Source organism: Salmo trutta, chromosome 16 (genome assembly GCF_901001165.1).
Source record: "Salmo trutta chromosome 16, fSalTru1.1, whole genome shotgun sequence".
In the NCBI taxonomy this organism is placed as follows: domain Eukaryota; kingdom Metazoa; phylum Chordata; class Actinopteri; order Salmoniformes; family Salmonidae; genus Salmo; species Salmo trutta.
The window spans coordinates 9260811-9288038 of NC_042972.1; the positions used below are offsets into that span (position 1 = coordinate 9260811).

The window sequence follows — 27228 nt, forward strand, 5'->3', positions numbered from 1 at the left end:
CCAGGCACAGGGAGAGGTGGAAGCGGAAGCCGCCATGTTGTCTCAGGTAGTCCTGTAGCTGGGTCTGGCTAGCAGCATCCTCAGTGATGTCTAAGGGAATGAAAGAGATGTTCTGAGGAAAAGGGTTGGTCTGTTGGGCCCGGAGGATCAGGGTTTCGTCCAGATCGAAGCCGAGGAGTTGGAGATCAGAGTCGGGTGGTGTTGTAGAGTCTTCAGACAAGACTCTCGGTTGGAGGTGTCTGTACAATGCCACCGTCAGGTCCTGTTATATATTACACATGGATAGATACGAGAAAATACTTCACTAGTGACAGACGACTGACTCAAAGTATTCAATCACCGATCATGAAACTCCGTGATTGTTGTCTTAATGTGTGTGGGTGGTGGATCAGTTTGTAAAGGATGGTTAACATGATTAAATCTCTTACTGTGGCTAACGTTAGCTGGCTATTTTAGCTAGCTTTAGCTTACCCCTGAATTGCAACCGACATCCAGCATCAATATGGTTTCACTGCTGTCTTTGCCACACCCCAAATCCTGAATAAGTGTGGTCGGGATGAGGCTTAGACGGTTCTCTGGTGGGTTAAATGTGTAATAGTTTATAAAATTTCCGTAAGGTGCTGCACCGGGATCATCTTTTTCATCCAGAACTTCACTCTTTGCTCCACATGTTGCCATCGCTGTTCCCACGTGTGCAGCATCAAAATAGGTCCGACCTAGGAAACATCTACAGAACTTCTATACCGCTCCTCCCGCTACGGATTACTCAAGAACCGAACGACTTTTGACCCTCACAAGTCTCCGTTGCTTTCAGTTACGGAAGAAGTTAGCTAGCTAGGTGTGTTGACATTGAGAAGGGTATCAATAATCTGACTACCATTATATTTTACAAGGTAAGCGACAATGCAATTTACATAGATATAATTTCAAACGGGAAAAAGCACAATTTGTATTTAATGTGTTGATAAAAGCTTGCTAACCTTGATAGCTAGCTAAATTCCATCAGATACCCTGTCTAACTTCTGATGTTATACTTTGTTGTTGAAATGTTGGCATTTTGTTATCTGTGATAACCATTGTTAAACACTAGTAAACAAGGAAATGTACGTTATGTAGCTACCCTTAGTTGTACTACAACTTGTCGTTGCTGGATATAACCTCCTCAGAGACCCACATGTATTTGGTTCCGCCAGGAACACCATCACCATGTTGACCACCGCAAAGCGACTCGCCGACTTCGGATACCGGGGGTTTTCCGCCTCCATGATGCTGTTGACACTCTACGGGGGATACCTGTGCACCATGCGGGGATACCGCTACATGAACAAGCAAAAAGAGCTGCAGGTAGCGGCAGAAAACCAAGACGTGGAGGTCCTCAAGCCATAGAGGACTGGAACTGAATAGTTTGTCCACAAAATCATGGACATTTCTGTTCCTCCCATGGGACTTTTATGTGATAACTATTTGGGTGTGGAAGTTTTGTGTGCACAGACGAGTAAAGGAGAATCTACTCTTCATTTACTGTCAACTTCATCATTTGTCTGCTAAAAGGAGAAGGAGCAGAGGACTGGAGCTGACTGAAAAATGTGTTGACTCCTTCCAGCTTAAACTAAATGTCAAATCAGTGTCTTATCATAACTTGCTCAGGACACACTGAAGCATAGTTTGTGTGGTGGGATCTTTAAAGTTATGTACCAACTGTTAATATGAATAAAAACATCTTACACAAATAAACATCTATTTTTGTGTCTGTACTCAACACTCACATTATTAGCCCTAATACACACCACATCTATGAATGATCTCCACTGAAGAGGATTCTGTTGGCTTCTTCACATTTAAATTCGTATGCATTTTTTTTAACCAAAGACATTTTAAAAATGTTAAACATTCAATAAACATTGGTCTCATATTAATAATATAGAAACAGTCAACAGAACTGACCAGAAACAAAGTAACTGAACAATTACTTAAAATATACAGTAGTAACTCAAGTTCACCTGACCAATAAAAAGGAGAGAATAGATCATCTCCAGCAAACTGCAGCATCACATTAAACAAATGTTCTATGTTCATAAGGTACTGCAAATATCTACAGACCCATTCACTTGACATCAGGGAATGCACATTTTTTTTCTTCATTTCATCAGTTTTGATTCTATGGGTCACAGTAGTGTGTCTATTCATCCATCGTATGCTGTCATTGTTAGTTCTGAAGAAGAAAAATTAATTAAGAGTCAGATGAATGAAGAAACAGAGTTAAACGGTCCAGGGAACTGGATGAGGCTGGACAAGCGCTTCAAGATGTAATCTAGGATAGGATGAACTGGTAGTGGAAAGGCCTCACAGATATGCCTAATTCTCACTATAGGGCCAACCCGAATAGTACTGGCTTTGATATTGTCCTTTCCAGAACAGTTCCGACAAATAGTGGATGCGCAGTGTAACCAGGCCAGACATATTTGACCTGGCTCGGCCCTATAGTGTGAATCAGATGGCAGACTCCTCTATCACCTGCTGCTGGTGCGTATCTGTGGCCAGCTTTTAGTGGTGATGGCGTGGCCGTTGGTGCCATTGGTGCCGTTCTCTGCCTTTGGAGAGAAAGCCATTTTAACCCCCCTGTCGTTGGTCCCGTTGGTGTCAGCCTCCTCCTCCGAGCTGCTCTCCACGTCACTGCGGTCATCCTTAGACACCTGACAGACAGAGAAATACAAAGTTACAATTCAAAGTGGATGACGTGCTTGACATCCTGGAAACATGGTTGCCAGGTCTGAATGAATAATGCACCTTATTTTCATAGGTAAATTACACATAAATTAATAACATGATCTCTTCATATGTAACCCATTGCAGGTCAAAATGTCACAGACTGCCTTCATTAATTCTAACTCAAACTGAACATGCTGGAGTTTAGGAGCAACTGTGAGAAATACCTAATATTCCTAAAGATGACAACCACATTGTTTGGGGGGAAAAGTAAATGAAGTCATAAATAGAATACTTACTGCAGATGACATGATGACATTTCCACTCCTGAGGTTCTCATGTCTGGGCCTGTATTCACAACAGTCTCTGTATTCACAACAGTCTCCAAATGTCTGGGCCTGTATTCACAATAGTCTCCAAATGTCTGGGCCTGTATTCACAACAGTCTCTGAAAATCTGGGCCTGTATTCACAACAGTCTCCAAATGTCTGGGCCTGTATTCACAACAGTCTCCAAAAGTCTGGGCCTGTATTCACAACAGTCTCCCGAAAGTCTGGGCCTGTATTCACAACAGTCTCTCGAAAGTCTGGGCCTGAATTCACAACAGTCTCTGAAAATCTGGGCCTGTATTCACAACAGACTCTGAAAGTCTGGGCCTGTATTCACAACAGTCTCCCAGTAACATTGCTGATATAGCATCAGCTGTGTCTTTTAGATCATAATGAATACGATTACATGAACAGGAAGGACCTGATCCTAGATCAGCACTTCTATTCTAAGACACTGTCCTCATACAGGCTCTGTTCTCATACAGGCCCTGACCTCATACAGGCCCTGACCTCATACAGGCACTGACCTCATACAGGCACTGACCTCATACAGGCTCTGTTCTCATACAGGCCCTGACCTCATACAGGCCCTGACCTCATACAGGCTCTGTTCTCATACAGGCCCTGACCTCATACAGGCCCTGACCTCATACAGGCCCTGACCTCATACAGGCACTGACCTCATACAGGCCCTGACCTCATACAGGCCCTGACCTCATACAGGCCCTGACCTCATACAGGCCCTGACCTCATACAGGCCCTGACCTCATACAGGCTCTGACCTCATACAGGCTCTGACCTCATACAGGCTCTGACCTCACAGGCCCTGACCTCATACAGGCCCTGACCTCATACAGGCCCTCACCTCATACAGGCCCTGACTAGAACCCAAATTGTCCCTAATCTTGAGAAGCCAGAGCTGTACTACAACTCCCACTCACCTTTCTACATCTAACCTGTACCAGTCCTACATCCCACTCACCTTTCCTCGGACCAAGGCCTTGTAGGCTATCCCGGCTATGAGGTAGGACCAGATGACGTGCAGCACCTGTAGCACCAGCAGTAGGGAGTTGAAGAGCCACCAGGAAGGGTATGGTCCAATGATCTCCCAGCTCTCAAACAACGTTGTGTTCAGGATCCTGGAACAAAGGAAGGATCACATCATGAATTAAGAGGTGCACTGAAAGTATGTAAGCGCGCTCACACACACACACACACACACACACACACACACACACACAAAGCCATATTTAATCCAACCCCTACGAATGACACACATACATGTTTTTTTGGAGAGGTACAGGGGGCTGGCACACAGGCCAGCTCACTTCTTGACAGATTTTATCCGTCTGACCGGGGATTCAAACTGGCAACCAGTTGTTGCCTCGCCTCTCAAACCGCTAGGCTACCTGCCTACTTTATCTGCTTGGATAAAATAAAAAAACAGAAATACCTTATTTACATAAGTATTCAGACCCTTTGCTATGAGACTCCAAATTGAGCTCAGGTGCCTCCTGTTTCCATTGATCATTCTTGAGATGTTTCTACAACTTGATTAGTCTTCCTAGACCTGGACGCCCGGCCAAACTGAGCAATCGGGGGAGAAGGGCCTTGGTCAGGGAGGTGACCAAGAACCTGATGGTCGCTCTGACAGAGCTTCAGAGTTCCTATGTGGAGAAGGACAACCATTTCTGCAGCACTCCACCAATCAGACCTTTATGGTAGAGTGGCCAGACGGAAGCCACTCCTCAGTAAAAGGCACATGACAGCCCGCTTGGAGTTTGCCAAAAGGCACCTAGAGGACTCTCAGAACATGAGAAACAAGATTCTCTGGTCTGATGAAACCAATATTGAACTCTTTGGCCTGAATGCCAAGGGTCACATCTGGAGGAAACCTGGCACCATCCCATCGGTGAAGCATGGTGGTGGCAGCATCATGCTGTGGGAATGTTTTTCAGCAGCAGGGACTGGGAGACTAGTCAGGATCGAGGGAAAGATGAACGGAGCAAAGTACAGAGAGATCTTTGATGAAAACCTGCTCCAGAGCGCTCAAGACCTCAGACTGGGGCGAAGGTTCACCTTCCAACAGGACAACAACCCTAAGCACACAGCCAAGACAAGTCTCAATGTCTTTGAGTGGCCCAACCAGAGCCCAGACTTCAACCCGATCGAACATCTCTGGAGAGATCTGAAAATATCTGTTGCAGCGACGCTCCCCATTAAACCTGACAGAGCGGAGGATTTGCAGAGAAGAATGGGAGGAACTCCCCAAACAATCATTTCGCTACACTTGCAATAACATCTGCTAACCATGTGCATGTGATCATTAAAATTTGATTTGAAATACAGGTGTGCCAAGCTTGTAGCGTCATACCCAAGAAGATTTGAGGCTATAATCACTGCCAAAGGTGCTTCAACTAAGTACTGAGTAAAGGGTCTGAATACTTATGCCAATGTCATATATCAGTTTTTTTTAATTTTGAAATAAATTTGCTAACATTTCTAAAAACCTGTTTTTGCTTTGTCATGAAACATCTATTGAACTGACATTAGAATAGGGCCGTAATGTAACAAAATGTGAAAAAAGTAAAGAGGTCTGAATACTTTTCCCGAATGCACTGTAGTTCTGCTGAATGTTATTTCACCTTTAGTTAACCAGGAAGTCCCATTACCCAGGAAGTTTCCCAAGGGAGACCTGGCAGACAGACAGAGACTAACCATAGAGGGTAGATGGATAACCGTAGAGGGTAGACGGATAACCATAGAGGGTAGATGGATAACCATAGAGGGTAGATGGATCACCATAGAGTTTCACTAACCATAGAGGGTAGATGGATAACCATAGAGGGTAGATGGATAACCATAGAGGGTAGATGGATAACCATAGAGGGTAGATGGTAACCATAGAGTTTCACTAACCGTAGAGGGTAGATGACGAGCATAGAGTTTCACTAACCGTAGAGGGTAGATGACGAGCCGTGTGATGAAGAAGACTACCGCAAACAGAACAAACAGGAAGTCACACAACCGCTGGTACTTGGCGTAGTTGGCCAGCTTGGCTGCCTGAAAAAGAAGAGTAGGAAAAGCTTGATATAATTCAATGTACCTACTAGTTTCTGTGTCTGACTGAATGTTCCATGTCACACCAGAAGTTCCTTCTTCATGAGAAATAAGACTGATGTACATTCCAGTATCTACACTAGCATATCCCTGAGAATCCATGGCCAACTCATTCTAAGTACTATGCTAGTTTGTAAATGTGGAAACTGGAACTGAGTCTCTCTCTCTCTCTCTCTCCATCTCTCCATCTCTCTCTCTCCATCTCTCTCTCTCCATCTCTCTCTCTCCATCTCTCTCTCTCTCTCTCTCTCTCTCTCTCTCTCTCTCTCTCTCTCTCTCTCTCTCTCTCTCTCTGTGTGTCTGTGTGTCTGTGTGTCTGTCTCTCTCTCTGTGTGTGTGTCTGTCTCTCTCTCTGTGTGTCTGTCTCTCTCTGTGTGTGTGTGTGTGTGTGTGTGTGTGTGTGTGTGTCCGTCCATACCCACTCACCTCCAGTATGAAGTCTGATGCATCGTGGACACACATCACCAGACTCCCAACACGTAGCATGTTGTTAGCATAGGAGAAACTGATCAGGCTCACCGTTGCTAGGTGATGGATGAACATGATAGGAAAGTCCTGCAATTCAACAACGAACCAGGAGGAGGTTACCACAGCAACTGGCTCATAACGAACCAGGAGGAGGTTACCACAGCAACTGGCTCATAACGAACCAGGAGGAGGTTACCACAGCAACTGGCTCATAACGAACCAGGAGGTTACCACAGCAACTGGGTCATAACGAACCAGGAGGAGGTTACCACAGCAACTGGGTCATAACGAACCAGGAGGAGGTTACCACAGCAACTGGGTCATAACGAACCAGGAGGAGGTTACCACAGCAACTGGGTCATAACGAACCAGGAGGAGGTTGTCACAGCAACTGGGTCATAACGAACCAGGAGGAGGTTGTCACAGCAACTGGGTCATTATAGAAAAGTTACAAGGCAATTCTGGAATACTACTTGTGTACTCTCACATGACCTACTCTTCTACAGTAAGACATGATCTACTCTTCTACAGAAGCAGTAAGACACATCAATTCTTCTACAGTAGCAGTAAGACACGGGAACAGACAGGGAGCACTGTAAGCCAAGGTCAGAGATGAACACTTTGAAGCAACCACACTAAAATAAACAGACAGTCTATGACTCTGACACACTGAGGACATGTCCAGTGACAGTTACAATGACCAGACAAACTGACAGCTACAATGACCAGACAAACTGACAGCTACAATGACCAGACAAACTGACAGTTACAATGACCAGACAAACTGACAGTTACAAACTGACAGTTACAATGACAAGACAAACTGACAGCTACAATGACCAGACAAACGGACAGTTACAAACTGACAGCTACAATGACCAGACAAACTGACAGTTACAATGACCAGACAAACTGACAGTTACAATTACCAGACAAACTGACAGTTACAATGACCAGACAAACGGACAGTTACAAACTGACAGCTACAATGACCAGACAAACTGACAGCTACAAACTGACAGTTACAATGACCAGACAAACTGACAGTTACAATGACCAGACAAACTGACAGCTACAATGACCAGACAAACTGACAGCTACAATGACCAGACAAACTGACAGTTACAATGACCAGACAAACTGACAGCTACAATGACCAGACAAACTGACAGCTACAATGACCAGACAAACGGACAGTTACAAACTGACAGCTACAATGACCAGACAAACTGACAGCTACAAACTGACAGTTACAATGACCAGACAAACTGACAGTTACAATGACCAGACAAACTGACAGCTACAATGACCAGACAAACTGACAGCTACAATGACCAGACAAACTGACAGTTACAATGACCAGACAAACTGACAGTTACAATGACCAGACAAACGGACAGTTACAAACTGACAGCTACAATGACCAGACAAACTGACAGCTACAAACTGACAGTTACAATGACCAGACAAACTGACAGTTACAATGACCAGACAAACTGACAGTTACAATGACCAGACAAACTGACAGTTACAATGACCAGACAAACTGACAGCTACAATGACCAGACAAACTGACAGCTACAATGACCAGACAAACTGACAGTTACAATGACAAGACAAACTGACAGTTACAATGACCAGACAAACTGACAGTTACAATGACCAGACAAAGTGACAGTTACAATGACCAGACAAACTGACAGTTACAATGACCAGACAAACTGACAGCTACAATGACCAGACAAACGGACAGTTACAAACTGACAGCTACAATGACCAGACAAACTGACAGCTACAAACTGACAGTTACAATGACCAGACAAACTGACAGTTACAATGACCAGACAAACTGACAGTTACAACGACCAGACAAACTGACAGCTACAACGACCAGACAAACTGACAGCTACAATGACCAGACAAACTGACAGTTACAATGACCAGACAAACTGACAGTTACAATGACCAGACAAACTGACAGTTACAATGACCAGACAAACTGACAGTTACAAACTGACAGTTACAATGACCAGACAAACTGACAGTTACAATGACCAGACAAACTGACAGTTACAATGACCAGACAAACTGACAGTTACAATGACCAGACAAACTGACAGTTACAATGACCAGACAAACTGACAGTTACAATGACCAGACAAACTGACAGTTACAATGACCAGACAAACTGACAGTTACAATGACCAGACAAACTGACAGTTACAATGACCAGACAAACTGACAGTTACAATGACCAGACAAACTGACAGCTACAATGACCAGACAAACTGACAGCTACAATGACCAGACAAACTGACAGTTACAAACTGACAGTTACAATGACCAGACAAACTGACAGCTACAATGTCCAGACAAACTGACAGCTACAATGACCAGACAAACTGACAGCTACAATGACCAGACAAACTGACAGCTACAATGACCAGACAAACTGACAGTTACAATGACCAGACAAACTGACAGTTACAATGACCAGACAAACTGACAGTTACAATGACCAGACAAACTGACAGCTACAAACTGACAGCTACAATGACCAGACAAACTGACAGTTACAATGACCAGGCAAACTGACAGTTACAATGACCAGACAAACTGACAGTTACAAACTGACAGCTACAATGACCAGACAAACTGACAGTTACAATGACCAGACAAACTGACAGCTACAATGACCAGACAAACTGACAGCTACAATGACCAGACAAACTGACAGTTACAAACTGACAGTTACAATGACCAGACAAACTGACAGTTACAATGACCAGACAAACTGACAGTTACAATGACCAGACAAACTGACAGTTACAAACTGACAGTTACAATGACCAGACAAACTGACAGTTACAAACTGACAGTTACAATGTCCAGACAAACTGACAGTTACAATGACCAGACAAACTGACAGTTACAATGACCAGACAAACTGACAGTTACAATGACCAGACAAACTGACAGTTACAATGACCAGACAAACTGACAGTTACAAACTGATAGTTACAATGTCCAGACAAACTGACAGTTACAATGACCAGACAAACTGACAGTTACAATGACCAGGCAAACTGACAGTTACATTGACCAGACAAACTGACAGTTACAATGACCAGACAAACTGACAGTTACAAACTGACAGTTACAATGACCAGGCAAACTGAGTTACAATGACCAGACAAACTGACAGTTACAATGACCAGACAAACTGACAGTTACAATGACCAGACAAACTGACAGTTACAATGACCAGAAAAACTGACAGCTACAATGACCAGACAAACTGACAGTTACAATGACCAGACAAACTGACAGCTACAATGACCAGACAAACTGACAGTTACAAACTGACAGTTACAATGACCAGACAAACTGACAGCTACAATGACCAGACAAACTGACAGTTACAATGACCAGACAAACTGACAGCTACAATGACCAGACAAACTGACAGTTACAATGACCAGACAAACTGACAGTTACAATGACCAGACAAACTGACAGTTACAAACTGACAGTTACAATGACCAGACAAACTGACAGTTACAAACTGACAGTTACAATGTCCAGACAAACTGACAGTTACAATGACCAGACAAACTGACAGTTACAATGACCAGACAAACTGACAGTTACAATGACCAGACAAACTGACAGTTACAAACTGACAGTTACAATGTCCAGACAAACTGACAGTTACAATGACCAGACAAACTGACAGTTACAATGACCAGGCAAACTGACAGTTACATTGACCAGACAAACTGACAGTTACAATGACCAGACAAACTGACAGTTACAAACTGACAGTTACAATGACCAGGCAAACTGAGTTACAATGACCAGACAAACTGACAGTTACAATGACCAGACAAACTGACAGTTACAATGACCAGACAAACTGACAGTTACAATGACCAGACAAACTGACAGCTACAATGACCAGACAAACTGACAGTTACAATGACCAGACAAACTGACAGCTACAATGACCAGACAAACTGACAGTTACAAACTGACAGTTACAATGACCAGACAAACTGACAGCTACAATGACCAGACAAACTGACAGTTACAATGACCAGACAAACTGACAGCTACAATGACCAGACAAACTGACAGTTACAATGACCAGACAAACTGACAGTTACAATGACCAGACAAACTGACAGTTACAAACTGACAGTTACAATGACCAGACAAACTGACAGTTACAATGACCAGACAAACTGACAGTTACAATGACCAGACAAACTGACAGTTACAATGACCAGACAAACTGACAGCTACAATGACCAGACAAACTGACAGTTACAATGACCAGACAAACTGACAGTTACAATGACCAGGCAAACTGACAGTTACATTGACCAGACAAACTGACAGTTACAAACTGACAGTTACAATGACCAGACAAACTGACAGTTACAAACTGACAGTTACAATGACCAGGCAAACTGACAGTTACAATGACCAGACAAACTGACAGTTACAATGACCAGACAAACTGACAGTTACAATGACCAGACAAACTAACAGTTACAATGACCAGACAAACTGACAGCTACAATGACCAGACAAACTGACAGTTACAATGACCAGACAAACTGACAGCTAAAATGACCAGACAAACTGACAGTTACAAACTGACAGTTACAATGACCAGACAAACTGACAGCTACAATGACCAGACAAACTGACAGTTACAATGACCAGACAAACTGACAGCTACAATGACCAGACAAACTGACAGTTACAATGACCAGACAAACTGACAGTTACAATGACCAGACAAACTGACAGTTACAAACTGACAGCTACAATGACCAGACAAACTGACAGCTACAATGACCAGACAAACTGACAGCTACAATGACCAGACAAACTGACAGCTACAATGACCAGACAAACTGACAGTTACAATGACCAGACAAAGTGACAGTTACAAACTGACAGCTACAATGACCAGACAAACTGACAGCTACAATGACCAGACAAACTGACAGTTACAATGACCAGACAAACTGACAGTTACAATGACCAGACAAACTGACAGTTACAATGACCAGACAAACAGTTAAAGTCGTCTGAGACTAAAACACTCCCTCCAGGTCCTGATGATGATGAAGCATTTACAGTATCCTACCAGTCTATATATTTGACTTATCTGGCACTTCCTGGTTAAACTGCTTCCTTCCTGAGCACATCAAATACAAATAATTACTTGAGATAAATCAATAAGTCTGAGAAACAGAAAGAGACTGTTTGGTTCTCGAACTCCTTTCTAATTGTTCTGTACTTGAGCATACCAAAAACAGGGCCTACATTTACTTTCACTACTATTCACAAGTGAGCTTTGAAAAAAATCTTAGTCTTACAGTATGTTTGGAAAGTATTCAGAGCCTTTGACTTTTTCCACATTTTGTTACATTACAGCCTTATTTTAAAATGGATTAAAAAAAAAAAATTCCTCAGCAATCTACACACAATACCCCATAATGACAAAGCGTAAACAGCCACCCGGCCAAACTGAGCATTTGGGGGAGAAGGGCCTTGGTCAGGGAGGTTACCAATAACCTGATGGTCACTCTGACAGAGCTCTAGAGTTCCTCTGTGGAGATGGGAGAACCTTCCAGAAGGACAACCATCTCAGCAGCACTCCAGCAACCAGGCCTTCATGGTGGAGTGGCCAGACTGAAACCACTTTTCAGTAAAAGGCACATGACAGCCTGCTTGGAGTTTGCCAAAAGGCACCTAAAGACTCTCAAACCATGAGAAACAAGATTCTCTGGTCTGATGAAACCAAGATTGAACTTTTTGGCCTGAATGCCAAGTGTCTACTCTGGAGAAAACCTGGCACCATCACTACGGTGAAGCATGGTGGTGGCAGCATCATGGTGTGGGGATGTTTTTCAGCGGCAGGGACTGGGAGACTAGTCAGGATCGATGGAAAGATGAATGGAGCAAAGTACAGAGAGAACCTTGATGAAAACCTGCTCCAGAGCGCTCAGGACCTCAGACTGGGGCAAAGGTTCACCTTCCAACAGGACAATGGCCCTAAGTACACAGCCAAGACAACGCAGGAGTGGCTTCAGGACAAGTCTCTGTATGTCCTTGAGTGGCACAGCCAGAGCCCGGTCGAACATCTCTGGAGAGACCTGAAAATAGCTGTGCAGCAACGCTCCCCATCTAACCTGACAAGCTTGAGAGGATCTGCAGAGAATAATGGGAGAAACTCCCCAAATACAGGTGTGCCAAGTTTGTAGCGTCATACCCAAGAAGACTCGAGGCTGTAATCACTGCCAAAGGGGCTTCAACTAAGTACTGAGGAAAGGGTCTGAATACTTATGTAAATGTAATATTTCCTTTTTTTTTTTTTATAAATTAGCAATATTTTTGCTTTGTCATTAAGGGGTATTCTGTGTAGATTGATGAGGGGGAAAAAATGATTTAATCCATTTTAGAATAAGGCTGTGTAACATAACAAAATGCTGAAAAAGTCAAGGGGTCTGAATACATTCCGAATACACTGTAATCTTAATCTCAGTCCTACAAACTCCAACATAGCTTTAGCCTTATCCAACCCCGGCCAGATTTTCTTGACCACATGGAATCCATGATGGAATCCATGATGGGATTTGAATAATTCTATTAAGGACCGGGACATTCTATCCTAATATCACGTAACTATAAATCCTGTCCCCTGTGCTGGAACTAGGCATTTAGAGGTTGAAACAAACAGCATTTCTGAGCAGAACCCATGTGACCTTTCATAATGAGTCATACTAAACTGCTCTAATCCAGTGGAGTCAAGGACATCCCTACACTTGACACTATTTCACAACAGAAATAAATAGCTCAGCATACCTAGTAGTTAGTTTTTACATCCAGAGGCCAGTCTTTCTCCCCTTTCAAGTAGCGCTGTGTGTGTGTGTGTGTATGTGTGTGTGTGTGTGTGTGTGTGTTCCCATCAAACAGACATCTGTTGCCTGTCTCACCTTGCGTTTGATGTCAGTAAACTGAGAGAACATGAGGGACCAGTAGAAGCCCAGCTCAGTCACGTAGTAGTGGTACAGGCCTGGAGTCAGGACCTGTTAGATACCAACAGGGACCAAGACAGACAGGGTTTATGTTAATACGGACGGTACAGGCCTGGAGTCAGGACCTGTTAGATAGCAACAGGGACCAAGACAGACAGGGTTTATGTTAATACCTGGCCTGGAGTCAGGACCTGTTAGATAGCAACAGGGACCAAGACAGACAGGGTTTATGTTAATACCTGGCCTGAAGTCAGGACCTGTTAAATACCAACAGGGACCAAGACAGACAGGGTTTATGTTAATACCTGGCCTGGAGTCAGGACCTGTTAACAGACACCAACAGACAACAAGACAGACAGCATTTATGTTAATACCTGGCCTGGGGTCAGGACTGTTAGATACCAACAGACACCAAGACAGACAGGGTTTATGTTAATACGGACGGTACAGGCCTGGGGTCAGGACTGTTAGATACCAACAGACACCAACAGACACCAAGACAGACAGGGTTTATGTTAATACAGACGGTACAGGCCTGGGGTCAGGACCTGTTAACAGACACCAACAGACACCAAGACAGACAGGGTTTATGTTAATACCTGGCCTGGAGTCAGGACTGTTAGATAGCAACAGGGACCAAGACAGACAGGGTTTATGTTAATACCTGGCCTGGAGTCAGGACTGTTAGATACCAGGGTTTATGTTAATACAGGTACAGACATTATTGAGCGTGTATACCATACTGTTGTCTTCTTGTACCCTCCTGGGTTTACTAGGAAGTACTCTATCATTCCAAAATACTTCCAACCAAATAAAGAGGCAGCCTGTATAAGGTCACCTGGTAGGGGTAGTTGTACCAGCAGTGCTGTGTCTCCCACATCCATGGGCACTGTACAACACAGACAAACACAGTCAGTCTCAATTCAGTACACCACTGTTACATCAACAGGAAAAATGTAAATATACCGGCAATCACCGCAAATCTCACCTGCCAAAGAAAACGAATCCCATAGGTAAATATGCACAGATAAAATGTAGACCTCCACCTGTAAATACATGACAGGGCTGGGGTCAGACAAAACAATGGACTGTAAACTCCACCTGTAAATACATGGCAGGGCTGGGGTCAGACAAAACTATGGACTGTAAACTCCACCTGTAAATACATGGCAGGGCTGTAGAAGAATGCGTGTCTCAGTCTCTGACCTTGCCTGCACTTCATAATTACACACATCCTGATGAATCATGTATTGTAGTCAGTGATAGAACCAAGCCAGTAGTAAGGACAGTAGTCTGACTCATTTACAAATTAAACCACCACACACACACACACACACACACCACATAACAACGTTTGCACAATCCCACAGAGGTCAAGGGCAAACTCATTAGTCAATAAGAACCATAGATCAAGACTAGATGTTATAGCCTATGATATGACCCTACATGTTCTGTACTGGGATTGATAAACTACTTGTCCTGTACTGGGTTTGATAACCTACATGTACTGGGTTTAATAACCTACATGTCCTGTACTGGGTTTGATAACCTACATGTCCTGTACTGGGTTTAATAACCTACATGTCCTGTACTGGGTTTGATAACCTACTTGTCCTGTACTGGGTTTAATAACCTACATGTCCTGTACTGGGTTTAATAACCTACATATTCTGTACTGGTTTTAATAACCTACATGTCCTGTACTGGGTTTAATAACCTACATGTACTGGGTTTAATAACCTACATATTCTGTACTGGGTTTAATAACCTACATGTCCTGTACTGGGTTTAATAACCTACATGTCCTGTACTGGGTTTAATAACCTACATGTCCTGTACTGGGTTTAATAACCTACATGCTCTCACAGAACTTGGTGAGTATGCTGGGCTTATCCTGGTTGCGTCTTTGTCTGAACCATCGCTGGACCTTCCTCACATCCCAGTCCAGCTGCTTAGATAACCCATCCAGGTGTCGCCAGTCTGGGCACTGCGGGAGTGAGAGAGAGACAAGGGGGAAGGAGAGAGGGACAGAGAGACAAAGGGGAGAGAGTAACATGGGGCATAGAGAGGGAGAAAGAGGGAGAGAGAGATAGGAGAAAGTATGACTAACATGGGAAATTCTAACACAGAAATTTGCTTTAAAACAAAGGCATTCCTGGCCCACCAACACATCACAAGACATCATATCAGATTACAGGCCTAGGTCATAAGAGTATGATTTATGAGTGAGAATAGGAGGAAGGAGGAAGAGACGGATTCAGAGAGTGAGGCGGTTGAGAATCGGACGGGTCGGAGGGTGGGGGGCATTAGGAAACTGACAGCACTTATTGTTCTTCAAGAGGAAATTCTTTCCACAGCTCACAACTTAGAGACAAGAGAATGACACGTCATCTAGGATCGAAAAATTTGGGTAATTTTCACCAAATTCCTAAAGTTTTCCATTAAATAATTCCCACCTTGGATTTTAGGGAAAGTTACTGGAATTTTGCAACTTACACACGAGAGAGAGATGAAAGTAAGAGGAGCAGGAAGGAGGAAGAAACAAATGAAGAACTAAGGCATGTGAGACCAGTATCGTTTGGTATTGTGTAAGACCGTTGCATGGATGGTGACAAGAGACATTAGGAGACAAAGGAAAGCTGACAGACAAACAGTTAAATATTTTCCTTGTATCTAGTGTATGTGTGTGTGTGTGTGTGAGGGTAGCGTACCTTTGTGATGTGTGTGTGTGGCAGCGAGCTTACATTTGTGGATGGATGGATGTAAACACTGTAAAAACCTTCTCTAATACCTTATTTGTGTGTGTGTGTGTGTGTGTGTGTGTGTGTGTGTGTGTCAAGCGAGCTAGCGTACCTTTGTGATGGATGTAAACACCTTCTCCAGGATAGGGTTGGGTGTGGCTCGCCAGTGGACTGAGGCAGCGTGGATATTCAAGAGGAAGGCACATGGACTGGCTATGAACCTGAAGGAATAACAGCAGTGAAAGCCGATCTCTATCTTATTGCTGTTAGCTGTATACAATGCATTCAGAAAATATTCAGACCCCCTTGACTTTTCTCACATTTTGTTAAGTTATAGCCTTATTTTAAAATGGATAAAAAAAATAAAAAATCCTCAATCTACACACAATAACCCATAATGACAAAGCGAAAACAGCTTTTTTGAAAATGTTAGCAAATGTATTAAAAATACAATACAGAAATACCTTATTTACCTGCTGTAAGTATTCAGACCATTTGCTATGAGACGCAAAATTAAGCTCATTAATCATCCTTCAGATGCTTCTACAACTTGACTGGAGTCCACCTGTGGTAAATTCAACTGATTGGACATGATTTGAAAAGGCACACATCTGTCTATATAAGGTCCCACAGTTGACAGTGCATGTCAGAGAAAAAACCCAGTCATGAGGTCGACGCTCCAAGACAGGATTGTGTCGAGGCACAGATCTGGGGAAGGGTACCAAAAAAATGTCAGCAGCATTGAAGGTCCCCAAGAACCCAGTGGCCTCCATCATTCTTAAATGGAAGAAGTTTGGAACCACCAAGACTCTTCCTAGAGCTGGCCGCCCGGCCAAACTGAGCAATCGGGGGAGAAGGGCCTTGGTCAGGGAGGTGAGCAATAACCTGATGGTCACTCTGACAGAGCTTCAGAGTTCCTATGTGGAGATGGGAGAACCTTCCAGAAGGACAACCATCTCTGCAGCACTCCACCAATCAGACCTTTATGGTAGAGTGGCCAGACGGAAGCTGCTCCTCAGTAAAAGGCACATGACAGCCTGCTTAGAGTTTGCCAAAAGGCACCTAAAGGACTCTCAGACCATGAGAAACAAGATTCTCTGGTCTGATGAAACCAAGATTGAACACTTTGGCCTGAATGCCAAGCGTCACGTCTGGAGAAAACCAGGCACCGCTCATCACCTGGCCAATACCATCCCTACGGTGAAGCATGGTGGTGGCAGCATCATGCTGTGGGGATGTTTTTCAGCGGCAGGGACTGGGAGACTAGTCAGGATCGAGGGAAAGATGAACAGACCAAAGTACAGAGAGATCCTTGATGAAAACCTGCTCCAGAGAGCTCAGGACCTCAGACTGGGGCAAAGGTTCACCTTCCAACAGGACAACGATCCTAAGCACACAGCCAAGACAACGCAGGAGTGGTTTCGGGACAAGTCTCTGAATGTCCTTGAGTGGCCCAGCCAGTGTCCGTCTTGAACCCGATCGAACATCTCTGAAAATAGCTGTGCAGCGACGCTCCCCCATCCAACCTGACAGAACTGGGAGAATGGGAGAAAGTCCGCAAATACAGGTGTGCCAAGCTTGAGCGTCATACCCAAGAAGACTTGAGGCTGTAATCGCTGCCAAAGGTTCTTCAACAAAGTACTGAGTTAGGGTCTGAATACATATGTACATGTGATATCTTTTTTTTTGTTGCAAAAATGTCTAAAAACCTGTTTTTACTTTGTTATTATGGGGTATTGTGATGTCATTATGGGTTATTGTGATGTCATTATGGGTTATTGTGATGTCATTATGGGGTATTGTGTGTAGATTGATGAGGGGGAAAAACGAATCAATTTTAGAATAAGGCTGTAAGGTAACAAAATGTTGAAAAAGTCAAGGGGTCTGAATACTTTCCGCACTGTATTCACAATACTGCATTCTGATTGGCTGGGCCTGGCTCCCAAGTGGGTAGGCCTATGTCCTCCCAGGCCCACCCATGGCTGCGCCCCTGCCCAGTCATGTGAAATCCATAGAAACGATGAACGGACGACAAACAGCCTTGTAGGCTCACACAGCAGTACAAAGAACAATCTCCCACAATTCCCAAAACAAACACACTCCTAAATATAGGACCTTCAATCAGAGGCAACGATAGACAGCTGCCTCCAATTGAAGGCCCCAATCCCCATTACCAAAACATAGAAATACAAACGCCTAGACAGAACATAGAAATAAACTAACATAGAACGATAACCCAAAAACCCCAAAAACCCCAGACTACATAAATCAAATACCCCTCTACATACACAACCACCCAAAACCATAAAAAAAATACCCCCTCTACATGAACACATACACAAACACACCATGAACCACATAAAACAAATACCCCCTGCCACGTCCTGACCAAACTATAAGAACAAATAACCCCTTTACTGGTCAGGACGTGACATTATCAGAACACACCATTTAAAAAGCTTATAATTTGTATTCTCACACCGCTTTAATTCTCATTTGTATTCTTATAGTCACACAAAGCAATGTTTCCCAACGTCTCCCAACGTCTCCCAATGTTTCCCAATGTTTCCCAACGTCTCCCAACGTCTCCCAACATCTTCCAATGTCTCCCAACATCTCCCAACGTCTCCCAATCTCTCCCAATGTTTCTCAACGTCTCCCAGTCTCCCAATGTCTCCCAACATCTTCAAATGTCTCCCAACATCTCCCAATGTTTCCCAATGTCTCCCAATGTTTCCCAACGTCTCCAAATGTTTCCCAACGTCTCCCAATGTTTCCCAACGTCTCCCAACGTCTCCCAACGTCTCCCAACGTCTCCCAACGTCTCCCAACGTCTCCCAACGTCTCCCAACGTCTCCCAACGTTTCCCAACGTCTCCCAACGTCTCCCAACGTTTCCCAACGTCTCCCAACGTTTCCCAACGTTTCCCAACGTCTCCCAACGTTTCCCAACGTCTCCCAACGTCTCCCAACGTCTCCCAACGTCTCCCAACGTTTCCCAACGTCTCCCAACGTTTCCCAACGTCTCCCAACGTCTCCCAACGTTTCCCAACGTCTCCCAACCTCTCCCAATGTTTCCCAACGTCTCCCAACGTTTCCCAACATCTCCCAACGTCTCCCAACGTCTCCCAACGTTTCCCAACGTCTCCCAACGTTTCCCAACGTCTCCCAACGTCTCCCAACGTCTCCCAATGTCTCCCAACGTCTCCCAATGTTTCCCAACGTCTCCCAATGTTTCCCAACGTCTCCTAACGTCTCCCAATGTTTCCCAACGTCTCCTAACGTCTCCCAATGTTTCCCAACTTCTCCCAATGTTTCCCAATGTCTCCCAATGTCTCCCAACGTCTCCCAACGTCTCCCAATGTTTCCCAATCTCTCCCAATCTCTCCCAATGTTTCCCAATGTCTCCCAACGTCTCCCAATGTCTTACATGACTTGTTTGATAAACATTTTTCAAAGATTTTATATATCCATCAATCAATATTTGTCCAACACCAGCCAAAAGACAAAGAGAGTAGAGATGAAATATATAGTAAGTCATTAAAAAGAGCAGGACTGCCACAACAGGACAAGAGGCCAGATTACTAAAGAGAGTGGAGATGAAATAGGATGCCATACTTAGAATGTTTGGCACAGCATTTGTCTGTCAGTGAGCATTCTGCATACAGTCGAATACAGAAGAGTGGAATGTAAAAGTAAAATATGATAACAAATTGTTAGTGTTCATTCAGTGTGTCCAAAGATAATAGAGAGCATAGGCCTAGAGCAGCCTGATCACTAGAAATAGACGTTGATTTCGGGACGTTTGAAAAGGTTCTGAGAATGTCTTACTCTGACCTGGGCGTGAACTCCAGCTGCTTAGACCACGGCAGTGCGGCAGTTCATAATGCTCTAGCAAGCTGCAAACACTCTAACAATACTAAAGATGATGGTGATAGCGAGTCATTTTTTTAAATGATTTTGTTTCAAGCCTTCCCCAAACCATAGTCCTAACCTTAACCACTCAGAATGAATGCCTAAACTGTTCACCTTTTGAGTTGTTTCTGTTTTAACCCTGAAACCACGCTGAATTAATGCATGAAAAATAAACATTCATCCTTAATACGTCACATTTCGAAGGGAAACTATGATATCTTGTTGTCTAGAGAGCATTAAAAAAAAACAGTGACCACACCCTCGAAGTAAAAGTGATGTGTTTTCATAAGCCATTGATTTGTTTGTAAGCTATTCCTTGTCCTTTGTCCTTATAGCTGGACTGTTTACAGTAGAAAATCAGAACAAAAACAGACAGACTAAAAGGTCAGACAGACAGTTTTGACAAAAACAGAAGCCTATAACATAAAAAGAACAGACAGACCACACACAACCCCTTTGTCCCAGCCATTCCAGCATTGGTTAGCATACTGTGAAGGTAAACCAGAAGGTAAACCACATTTCATGCATTTGTTTTGTACTGGCCCCCCGTGGGAATCGAACCCACAACCCTGGCGTTGCACACACCATGCTGGCATTGCAAACACCATGCTCTACCAACTGAGCCACAGGGAAGACCCATGGGGGGGGGGGGGGGGGTGCACAACACGAAACAGTTGTGTTTCGGAGAACGCACAGCTCGCAACCTTTGCCTCTCCTGAGTCCGTTCGGGAGTGGCAGCGATGGGACAAGACTGTAACTACCAATTGGATACCAAGAAATTAGGGGGAAAAGGGGTAAAATAAAATACAAAATAAAAAGGTTAGCTTAACTGTGGGTAAGCCAGAAGCCTACAACAGAGGTTAACTGTGGGTAAGTCAGAAGCCTACAACAGAGGTTAACTGTGGGTAAGCCAGAATCCCACAGAGTAGAGCAAGCTGCCAAAACCTGGTAGAGAATTCCATTGTGGCAGTGGAGGGTGTTAGCCTGGACCCAGACCTGTAAATTCACAGTGACCAAGAAGTTGGCTAGACCACATACAGATCTGGGATCAGGCTAAAGGAAGGGATACTCTGCAGTGGAATACGACACTATTCGCCCAGTGTGGCAGTCATTCTGCCAGCCAGAGTCCTGTGGTTATGTGAGAAAAATATCAGATCTTGTTTCTGAAACTACCCCGACCAGTTAGTGAAGAAAGAAAAAGAAAAGCCCCATACTCTTCACTCTGTCCCTCTTCCTCTCCCTCCTGTCATTCCAGTTCACAAGTATTAAAAATATGTGCAAAAAGAATATGTCCACCTACACTGCACTGGGGTGAAAAAGAAGTCAGAGGGGAAAACTCAGCCACACGCCCCAGTGTTAAAACACAGCCACACGCCTCAGTGTTAAAACACAGCCACACGCCCCAGTGTTAAAACACAGCCACACGCCTCAGTGTTAAAACACAGCCACACGCCTCAGAGTTAAAACACAGCCACACGCCCCAGTGTTAAAACACAGCCACACGCCTCAGTGTTAAAACACAAATATTAGTCCATGAGGGCAGGTATGATACCTACCATCCAGATCAGGGGTCACTAGGCACTATTCAGTGAGATGAAACGTTCAAATTGCAACACATAGACATTTTATGAAAAGAGCTGGCACGATTCCCTATACTAACCTGACAGACATCACCTGATCATATCTGTCCTACACTATACCTTTCTATCTGAACAATCTGTAACGTGGCAAGAACATGAACAGACCCAAGGGCTTTCCTGTTTCATCAAAATGGTCTTTACTAGTTTAGTGTTTACAACATAGGGTAAACTAGTTTAATTATCAGTGTTTACACCATAGGGTAAACTAGTTTAATTATCAGTGTTTACACCATAGGGTAAACTAGTTTAATTATCAGTGTTTACACCATAGGGTAAACTAGTTTAATTATCAGTGTTTACACCATAGGGTAAACTAGTTTAATTGTCAGTGTTTACACCATAGGGTAAACTAGTTTAATTATCAGTGTTTACACCATAGGGTAAACTAGTTTAATTATCAGTGTTTACACCATAGGGTAAACTAGTTTAATTATCAGTGTTTACACCATTTGTCACGCTCTGATCTAGGAGAGCTGTGTTTTCTCTGTTTAGCTAGGCCAGGGTGTGATAGGTGGGTGGGCATTCTATGTTTTTGTTTCTATGTTTTGGCCGGGTATGGTTTCCAATCAGAGGCAGCTGTCTATGGTTGTCTCTGATTGGAAGCCATACTTAGGCAGCCTGTTTTTCCCTGTGTTTTCGTGGGATCTTGTTTTTGTGCAGCTGTGTGTGAGCAGCCCCAGAACGTCACGTTTGTTTCTGTTTCACCTGTTTCTTGTTTTGTTCGGGTTCACTAAATAAATATGTGGAACTACCGGCACGCTGCGCCTTGGCTGATTTATGACAGGGAATTCGAAGACAGCACTCGTGACACCATTGGGTAAACTAGTTTAATTATCAGTGTTTACACCATAGGGTAAAGTAGTTTAATTGTCACTGTTTACACCATAGGGTAAACTAGTTTAATTATCAGTGTTTACACCATGGGGTAAACTAGTTTAATTGTCAGTGTTTACACCATGGGGTAAACTAGTTGATGGCGCCGGAGAAGAAGGCTGACGTTTTGCGTGTTCCTATCCAATTGTGTTTTTTAGTTTGTTTCTTTGCAACTTATTTTTTGCAACTTATTTTGTACATAATGTTGCTGCTACCGTCTCTTATGACCGAAAATAACTTCTGGACATCAGAACAGTGATTACTCACCACGAACTGGTGGAATCCTTTTTTTCCTTTAACGAGCCCGACGAGCCCGATGTGAATGACATACTGCTTTCCCGGGAACAGGCCCAGATCCCCGCCATTTGCAGGAAGAGAAGGCGGAGAAAAAGGGGCCGGAGGGCAGGCTGCCTTCTGAGAATTCGTAGTCGATCGAATAAACCCCCACTTCCTTCCATTTTGCTAGCAAACGTGCTAATCTTTGGAAAATAAAATCGATGACCTACGCGGAAGATTAAACTACCAACGGGACATTCAAAACTGTAAAACTTATGCTTCACGGAGTCGTGGCTGAACGACGACATTATCAACATACAGCTGGCTGGTTATACGCTGTATCGGCAGGATAGAACAGCGGCGTCTGGTAAGACAACGGGAGGTGGACTATGTATTTTTGTAAATAACAGCTGGTGCACGATATCAAAGGAAGTCTTGAGGTTTTGCTCGTCTGAGGTAGAGTATATCATGATAAGCTGTAGACCACACTATCTAACTAGAGAGTTTTCATCTGTATTTTTCGTAGCTGTCTACATACCAACACAAACTGAGGCTGGCACTAAGACCGCACTCAATGAACTACATTCCGCCATAAGCAAACAGGAAAACGCTCACCCAGAAGTGGCGCTCCTAGTGGCTGTGGACTTTAATGCAGGGAAACTTAAATCAGTCTTACCAAATTTCTATCAGCATGTTAAATGTGCATCCAGAGGGAGAAAAAAAACTATGGACCACCTTTACTCCACACACAGAGACCCGTCCATTCACTGGCATTTTCTACGAGAAATCTGCCTCCAGAAATAAAAGCTTCTCCCAAGTGGGTGTGACACGGACTGCTGCACTGTTGCTTGGATTCCACCTGGTGATCTGTTCACCATCTGCCCTGGTTGTCTCCTCCTGTCTGGTACAGGTACCTCCACCACACTCCCCCCTCTCTCCCGAGCTTTCGCTCACCTCCAGCATACACGCACTGTTGGGGCACGTGACTCTGGACTTACAATGGCTAGCCCCAAGTCGTTTTATATATATTTATTTTTTTTCTTGTGCATTTTGCTATTTGTCTCATGACTCCGGCATACTTTGTTGACTACAAATGTTCTTTATCCAACCATGGGACAGACTATGTTTGTTCTCACAATCGGGACTCTGACTCTCTATTGGTTACACAGACTTTTGGCCTTCCATCCTATTCTAACCACCTCTTGCCGGCTTCGTATTCATGTTACCTGATGAAATTCCTGTACAATATGATCTTGTTGCCATCTGATGCACATTCAGATGTCATAAATCAGCACTGCAGAGCTCTCCCTGTCCTCTGCCGGGCCTTGATTGTATTACTGTTGATGATATCTGGAAATGTGCATGTACACCCTGGCCAGCCCCAAGTCTGACTTGTGTTCTGATATCTGCTTCACTGATTTCTGCTCTCGTAAAAGCCTGGGTTTTCTGCACGTTAACACTAGAAGCTTATTACCTAAAATGGATCAATTGAAAGTGTGGGTTCACAGCTCCAATCCAGATGTGCTGGTCATTACTGAGACATGGTTAAGGAAGAGTGTTTTGAATACTGATATTAACCTTTCTGGTTATAACCTTTTTCGGCAAGACAGATCTTCGAAAGGTGGGGGAGTGGCAATCTTTACCAAGGATCATCTTCAGTGGTCAGTTGTCTCCACCAAGTCTGTCCCCAAACAATTTGATTTATTGGTTTTAAGCATTAAAAACTTTCAAATAGCTCTTTGTTGACTGTTGCTGGGTGCTATCGTCCCCCATCAGCACCGGCCTGTACCCTACCTGCCCTAAGCTCTCACCTGACCCCTTACACTAAATCTGAATTTGTCCTGCTAGGTGACCTAAACTGGGACATGCTTAAACCACCTGACCAAGTACTAAAGCAATGGGACTCCCTAAATCTTTCTCAGATTATCACCAATCCCACAAGGTATGACTCCAAAACACCCAGAAAAGGCTACTCTCCTCGATGTTATCCTCACAAATAATCCTGATAGGTATCAGTCTGGTGTTATCTGTAATGATCTTAGTGATCACTGTTTTACAGCCTGTGTTCGTAATGGCTGCTCAGTGAAACGACCTGTCCTGATTTGTCATAGACACTTGCTAAAAAACTTTAATGAGCAAGCCTTCCTTCATGAACTGGCCTCTGTAAAATGGTATAGAATCAGCTTTATCCCCTCTGTCGAAGAAGCTTGGACCTTCTCTTTTCATATTTTCAGTGGTATTAACAAACACGCCCCCATAAAGAAAATGAGAATTAAAAACAGGTTCAGGCCCTGGTTCGACTGTGATCTTGCAGAGTTACTCCAAGTAAAGAATTGCATTTGGCGAAAGGCTCGGCACACGCATACTCAGGCTGACTGGCTATCGTTCAGTCAAATGAAAAATAAGTGCACTCAGGCTATCCGGAAGTCCAAAGTTAGATACTTTAACCTGTTGGGGATAGGGGGCAGTATTTGCACGGCCGGATAAAAAACGTACCCGATTTAATCTGGTTACTACTCCTGCCCAGTAACTAGAATATGCATATAATTGTTTGATTTGGATAGAAAACACCCTAAAGTTTCTTAAACTGTTTGAATGGTGTCTGTGAGTATAACAGAACTCATATGGCAGGCCAAAACCTGAGAAGATTCCAAACAGGAAGCGCCCTCTCTGACCATTTCTTGGCCTTCTTTGTCATCTCTATCCAAAACAAAGGATCTCTGCTGTAACGTGGCATTTTCTAAGGCTCCCATAGGCTCCCAGAAGGCGCCAGAACGTTGAATGATGACTCTCCAGTCTCTGGCTGAAAAACAGTAGCGCATTTGGTAAGTGGTCGATCTGAGAACAATGAGACTGGGCGCGTGTGCACGTGGACGTGAAGAGTCCATTTTACTTTCTCTGTCTTTAAACGAAAACAACGACTCCCGGTCGGAATATTATCGCTTTTTTACGAGAAAAATCGCATAAAAATTGATTTTAAACAGCGTTTGACATGCTTCGAAGTACGGTAATGGAATATTTTGAAATTTTTTGTCACGAAACGCGCCAGGCCCTTCTTTACCCTTCGGATAGTGTCTTGAACGCACGAACAAAACGCCGCTATTTGGATATAACTATGGATTATTTGGAACCAAACCAACATTTGTTGTTTAAGTAGAAGTTCTGGGAGTGCATTCTGACGAAGAACAGCAAAGGTAATCCAATTTTTCTTATAGTAAATCTGAGTTTGGTGAGTACCAAACTTGGTGGGTGTCAAAATAGCTAGCCTGTGATGGCCGGGCTATCTACTCAGAATATTGCAAAATGTGCTTTCACCGAAAAGCTATTTTAAAATCGGACACCGCAATTGCATAAAGGAGTTCTGTATCTATAATTCTTAAAATAATTGTTATGTTTTTTGTGAACGTTTATCGTGAGTAATTTAGTAAATTCACCGGAAGTGTTCGGTGGGAATGCTAGTCACATGCTAGTCACATGCTAATGTAAAAAGCTGTTTTTTGATATAAATATGAACTTGATTGAACAAAACATGCATGTATTGTATAACATAATGTCCTAGGAGTGTCATCTGATGAAGATCATCAAAGGTTAGTGCTGCATTTAGCTGTGGTTTTGGTTTTTGTGACATTATATGCTAGCTTGATAAATGGGTGTCTGATTATTTCTGGCTGGGTACTCTGCTGACATAATCTAATGTTTTGCTTTCGTTGTAAAGCCTTTTTGAAATCGGACAGTGTGGTTAGATTACGAGAGTCTTGTCTTTAAAATGGTGTCTCTGAGGGGTATTGGTGTCTCTGAGGGGTCTTTGGCCTGGTTTGCTAACTACCTCTCTCAAAGAGTGCAGTCTATAAAGTCAGAAAATCTGCTGTCTCAGCCACTGCCTGTCACCAAGGGAGTACCCCAAGGCTCAATCCTAGGCCCCACGCTCTTCTCAATTTACATCAACAACATAGCTCAGGCAGTAGGAAGCTCTCTCATCCATTTATATGCAGATGATACAGTCTTATACTCAGCTGGCCCCTTCCCGGATTTTGTGTTAAATGCTATACAACAATACTCTCTTAGTGTCCAACAAGCTTTCTCTACCCTTAGCCTTGTTCTGAACA

The 27228-nt window shown here is 43.6% G+C and overlaps 2 protein-coding genes across 6 annotated transcripts in view; one reads left to right on the forward strand and one right to left on the reverse strand.

Annotated features, from left to right (window-relative positions):
* Positions 1 to 148: 148 nt before the first annotated feature.
* The window catches only part of cers5 (ceramide synthase 5), a 43685-nt gene continuing 16605 nt past the window's right edge, over positions 149 to 27228 (reverse strand). Inside the window, exons 2-11 of one of the 5 annotated variants that reach the window (XM_029692936.1) lie at positions 16532 to 16640; positions 15535 to 15665; positions 14667 to 14724; positions 14517 to 14567; positions 13637 to 13729; positions 6582 to 6710; positions 5992 to 6098; positions 4018 to 4174; positions 2515 to 2693; positions 149 to 262 (exon numbers count right to left, since the gene is read on the reverse strand). In XM_029692936.1, coding sequence (XP_029548796.1) covers positions 256 to 262; positions 2515 to 2693; positions 4018 to 4174; positions 5992 to 6098; positions 6582 to 6710; positions 13637 to 13729; positions 14517 to 14567; positions 14667 to 14724; positions 15535 to 15665; positions 16532 to 16640 — 1021 coding nt within the window. In that variant the 3' untranslated portion in view covers positions 149 to 255. Of the gene's footprint in view, positions 263 to 1721; positions 2694 to 4017; positions 4175 to 5991; positions 6099 to 6581; positions 6711 to 13636; positions 13730 to 14416; positions 14568 to 14666; positions 14725 to 15534; positions 15666 to 16531; positions 16641 to 27228 lie in introns of those variants that run through there. The other 4 variants (XM_029692934.1, XM_029692937.1, XM_029692938.1 and 1 more) reach the window with 4 other exon arrangements.
* Positions 1187 to 1730, forward strand: cox14 (cytochrome c oxidase assembly factor COX14). The gene has a single exon (XM_029692942.1). The coding sequence runs from the start codon at positions 1207 to 1209 to the stop codon at positions 1384 to 1386; it is 180 nt and encodes a 59-aa protein (XP_029548802.1). The 5' UTR covers positions 1187 to 1206; the 3' UTR covers positions 1387 to 1730.